Source organism: Myotis davidii, unplaced genomic scaffold (genome assembly GCF_000327345.1).
Source record: "Myotis davidii unplaced genomic scaffold, ASM32734v1 scaffold38, whole genome shotgun sequence".
NCBI lineage: Eukaryota > Metazoa > Chordata > Mammalia > Chiroptera > Vespertilionidae > Myotis > Myotis davidii.
In genome coordinates, this window is record NW_006291383.1 from 6,965,825 (window position 1) to 6,970,312 (window position 4,488).

Sequence of the window (4,488 nt, forward strand, 5' to 3'; positions counted from 1 at the left end):
TGGTGAGCAAGAAACATTTAAATAAGCTCTCCTGGAAGCCCCCTACTGGGGATGTGCCCGCAACCAAGGTACATGCCCTTGAATGGAATCGAACCTGGGACCTTTCAGTCTGCAGGCTGACGCTCTATCCACTGAGCCAAACCGGTTCGGCTCTTTTGAGTCTTTTGATTTTCAAAAACTCTTGTATGTTAGAAATAATACACTTTTGTGTATCATATAAATTACACTTCTCCCACTTTTTTCATTTAATCTTGTGATTTTTTTCAGTAATCAGAAGTTAAAAATTTTTATGTAGTCAAAATTCCTCCCCACCCCTCCATAAGACTAGAGAATAGCTTCTCCAACCTGATCCCAACCAGTAGAGTGGAGCTAGGCTAGGTAAATGGGGGCCATGAGGTCTAGAGAGGAGTGCATGAAGCATAGGGCAATAGCTACCTGTCAGGGCTCAGAGAAACTGCTTAAAACAAACTTCAAATACCACCCAACAGGTGCCAACAAAGAAAACAAATGTTGCCAAAAAATTAACATACCCCAATAAGGACATTTGAAGATGGAAAAGGACAGTTCTAGTTAGGCATCCAAGTCATGCCAGCTCTGCCTCAAATCCAGTCTGCTATCCCTGGAGTGCTACCTACCGGTACCAGAAATATCTAAGTAGATATGCAGCCCCCCAGGGTGAACTCACAGAGAGGGCCCAACTGGTACCCTCAGCATTCGGGTTCTGCAGTACTATCAACATGAGTGTCTGCATCAGGGAAAGGACAAAACTCCAGGTTTCTGTTCCAGGTGTGTGTTGCTGACAAATGGGAAAATAAGTAGCAGTAAAACTCCAGGATTATTTACTGGTTCAGCATAAGAGAAATAACTATCTGAAGCAAATAATTCACAAGGGAACTGTGATCAATTTAACTACTAACCATAAAAATTTGAAAAAATTTTTAATCTTCACCCAAGGACATGCTCAGAGAGAACAGAGAGGGAGAGAGAGGAGAGGAAAATGGGGGGAGAGAGTGAGAGCAAGAGAAACATCGATTGGTTGCCTTCCATACGCTCCCTGACCGGGATCAAACCTGCAACCCAGGTATGTACCCTGAACAGGAATCGAACCTGAAACCTTTTTGTTCACGGGACAATGCTCAACCATCTGTGCCACTCTAGCTGGGCAAAAATTTCAATTTTTATAAAATCAAAATGAATCGAAAGGATAGAAAAACATCTGCATCAAATATAATGGGCAAAAGAGCAATTCCAAACATAACACAGGCCTGGCAGGTGTGGATGAGTGGTTGAGCATGGACTCGAACACCAGGAGGTTACCAGTTCGAATCCCAGTCAGGGCACATATCTAATTCTCTCTCTCCCCCTTCCTCTCTGTAAGAAATCAATAAAATATAAAAAAACAGTTCCAGCCAGCAAGGCAGGGATCCCCAAGAGTGGTCACGCCCGTTTCTGATTCCTGCACCAAGTCCCAGCGACGCGAAAGAAAGGCAGGAGTCAAGTTTCAAGGGTTCAAATCCAACTCCGCCATTTCCTGAGAAGGCGCTAGGCTTCTCCAGGTTTTAGATTTCTAGTGTGTAAAATGGGGATCATGGTCTTCCCCAGGCTTCAATCTCTAGTGTGTAAAGTGGGGATCAGGGTCGTACCCATCTCACAGAGACGTGGTGAGGAGAAAAACCAAACTACGTACAGCGCTTATTGCCTGTCATCAATGAAGCTTCCGGGAAAGGTTCTCGTTGCTACACTCGCGCGACAAGGCCCAGGATGCTAGGACGCAGGGGCCTGTGGTCCGACGCCGTCAGACCCTAGCCAAGGCCCGAGCTCCAGCTTCCGGTCAAGGGGACCGGGATCCGCTGCCCCCTCCGGGGTCCACTCCGTCAAGGACTGGAGGCCCACGCCTCTAGCGTTCCGCCCTCCAAACCCGCGGATTCCCTGCCCGGCGCTCTGAGGCGCCCCCGGAGGGTCTAAAGCCAGGCGCAAGGTGTGGGGCGGCATCGCTCGGCCACCTTCCGGCTGCCAGCCACTAGTCTACACGAACACTCACCATTTCGGACGGATCGGGTAGCTCCGCGTCGTCAACACTGCCCAGGCCCGCTGCGTTTCTGCGCCTGCGCAGATCACCAAGTCAAAACAGACAGCTTTAGTGACCAATCAGGAATCAGCGTGAGGGGGCAGGCAGATCTTTGGTTTCCCAGGGCTCGTGGGAATTTGCCCTGCGCCATTCCAAAGTGAAGAGCGAAGGAGCCCTTCAGCTACGGAAAGTTCCCCACTCCCGTTGTGCCCTAAAGATGCTGGTTTGCAGTGTCGGAAGAGACTTTCAACTCTCAACCGAAGTCTGAACTGGCTTTGAAAGCCCCGAGTGGATGGTGGTGGGCGATTATGAAGGCGAGGAAGGAATCGCTGAGAGGCCCCCCACCCCCTCTGCGTCCCTATTGAGGCAAAGTGAGGCGCGGAGCCCAAATGCGCCGAAGTTGCGGGAAAGATCAGCGCGACCCCTTGGGAATGTTACGTGCAGGCTCAGATAGGAAATGGGTAGGGCTAGCCTGGGAGTCGGCCGTCGGAGGACTCCGAGCTCAGCCCCACCCATGTTACCTTGAAGAAGCCACTTCACATCTGTGCTCGCTACCTCCCCCTTCTCACTTTTAAAAGGGACCCCTTTCTTTCGAAAGCCCTATGTTGTTCCTTTTCCCACTCTTGAGCAATCTACTCTCAAAGACCACAAAGGTGTCTGGATTTTCTAGCAGGAAATAAATTGCCATTTAGTGAACCTTGTGTCTCGTTACTGGCCCATGCTATCTCCAGGAGCCTCAGCATCCCTTTTTACAAATGCTTTTTCTTGAGGCACTGGAGCTTGCTAAATTCAACACAGATGCGCTAACTCCAATTTTTTAATTCTACTTTAGCCTCTCTTAACTGGGGAAGGTTTTGGTGCTCCTTCCAGGGGTGTCTGTACTACAGTTAAAAGGATTGGATAGTGACGACAGTAAGGCAACCTGGCAGACACCAACTGAGGATCAAGGTTAACATTACTGCTAACGAGATATAGATTGATGTGTGCCCCCGTTATCGGGCACTAAGGGCACATCCTTTCTGTAGTATTCTTCACAAAAATCTATGGCCTTAACTATGGAGAAAACATTAAACCAAATTTGAGGAACATTATATAAAGAATCTGACAGTACTCTTCAAAAAATGTCAAGGTCATGAAAGACAAGAATGAAGGCACAGATTGGAGGATACTGAGAAAAAGGTCATTGGTGGAAAAATTGGTGAAATCTGATTAAGGCTGTAGTTTATAGTGTCATTAGTTTTGATACCTGTTCCAAGTTATACAGGATGTTAACATTTGGAAAAGCTGAGTAAAGTGTGTGCAGGAACTCCGTATCACCTGCAACAGTCCTGTTCTCTGTAAGGGCTGCAGACTGGATCTCTAAACATTCCAGAAAATAAGCACACAAGGGTTCATCACCATCTTACTTATATGGAGAACCAGGCTAAGGGGTGAAAGGATTTAACAAATCACAATCACAGAAGCAAAACAGAAACTGGCCAATCGTTCATAGGACTGGAGCCAGAATGAGAGGGAAGGAGTTAAAGGTAGCTGTTGGTTCTAAGTGGCAGGCTTAGGAGTTTTGGAGTTTATTCTGTAGTCATGGAGGAATCACTAAGATTTTAAGCACGGAAGAAGCACGAGACTGAGGTCTCCCACAGACCATTTCCAGGCAGCACAAGATGGACTGGAAGGGAGAGAATGGAAGCAATGACAGGTTTCTACACTCAACCAGGGTAGGAGTAAAGATGTGGGCTGTGGCAATGGAGGCAGCTCTGAGAGAAATTATTCAAGTTTTAGAGATGGATTTGATAGGATTTGGAAACCAATTAGATGGAACAGCTGAATAAGTTACAGAAGACTCCAAGAATTGCAGTTTGTGAGTAGCAATAGAGCAAAACGTTTAACCCTGCAATCTTTGGAGTCAGTTCTGGATTCCACTTTGCCTTCTTGCCACTAAATAGCAGTGGACACTTCAAGTTAATGACTTTGAGTATTTATTTTCTTACCTGTAAAATACAGGTGATTATCTCTGAGAATGACCGGGATGACTAAATGACTGCATGTAACATATCTGTTTGGGACATGTAATAAGTGTTGACAGTTGCCCTGAGACTAAGTGAATATAGGCATGGCATTGATTGCCAGGACAGCGAAGACAAATAAAAAGCAGGTCTGAATCAGAAATGAAGAAAAATAACAGTATGGCTGTTTTCAGTGATCTGCAGATATGATTGCAAATTCTCAGCATCCTTACCTGTGGATGCCTTGAGGAAATCCTCTTGCCCATAGTGCCTTTGCTTAATGGGAACCTGTTCCTGAGAGACCAACACTGTCTGAGATCACTACTGAAGATCCTCCTCTCCTTGCTAACTGCAAAAATTCCCTTGAATCCTACCCCCAAATGTCCTGACCACAAAGAAGCCCTAAAGACACATAGG

The 4,488-nt window shown here is 46.6% G+C and overlaps 1 protein-coding gene across 1 annotated transcript in view; it reads right to left on the reverse strand.

The window, feature by feature from the left end:
- The window catches only part of DYNLRB1 (dynein, light chain, roadblock-type 1), a 20,088-nt gene extending 17,941 nt beyond the window's left edge, over positions 1-2,147 (reverse strand). The window contains exon 1 of the mRNA XM_006764580.2: positions 2,042-2,147. Within this exon, the coding sequence (XP_006764643.1) occupies positions 2,042-2,044 (3 nt within the window). The 5' untranslated portion in view covers positions 2,045-2,147. The remainder of the gene's footprint in view (positions 1-2,041) is intronic.
- Between the last annotated feature and the right edge of the window lie 2,341 nt (positions 2,148-4,488).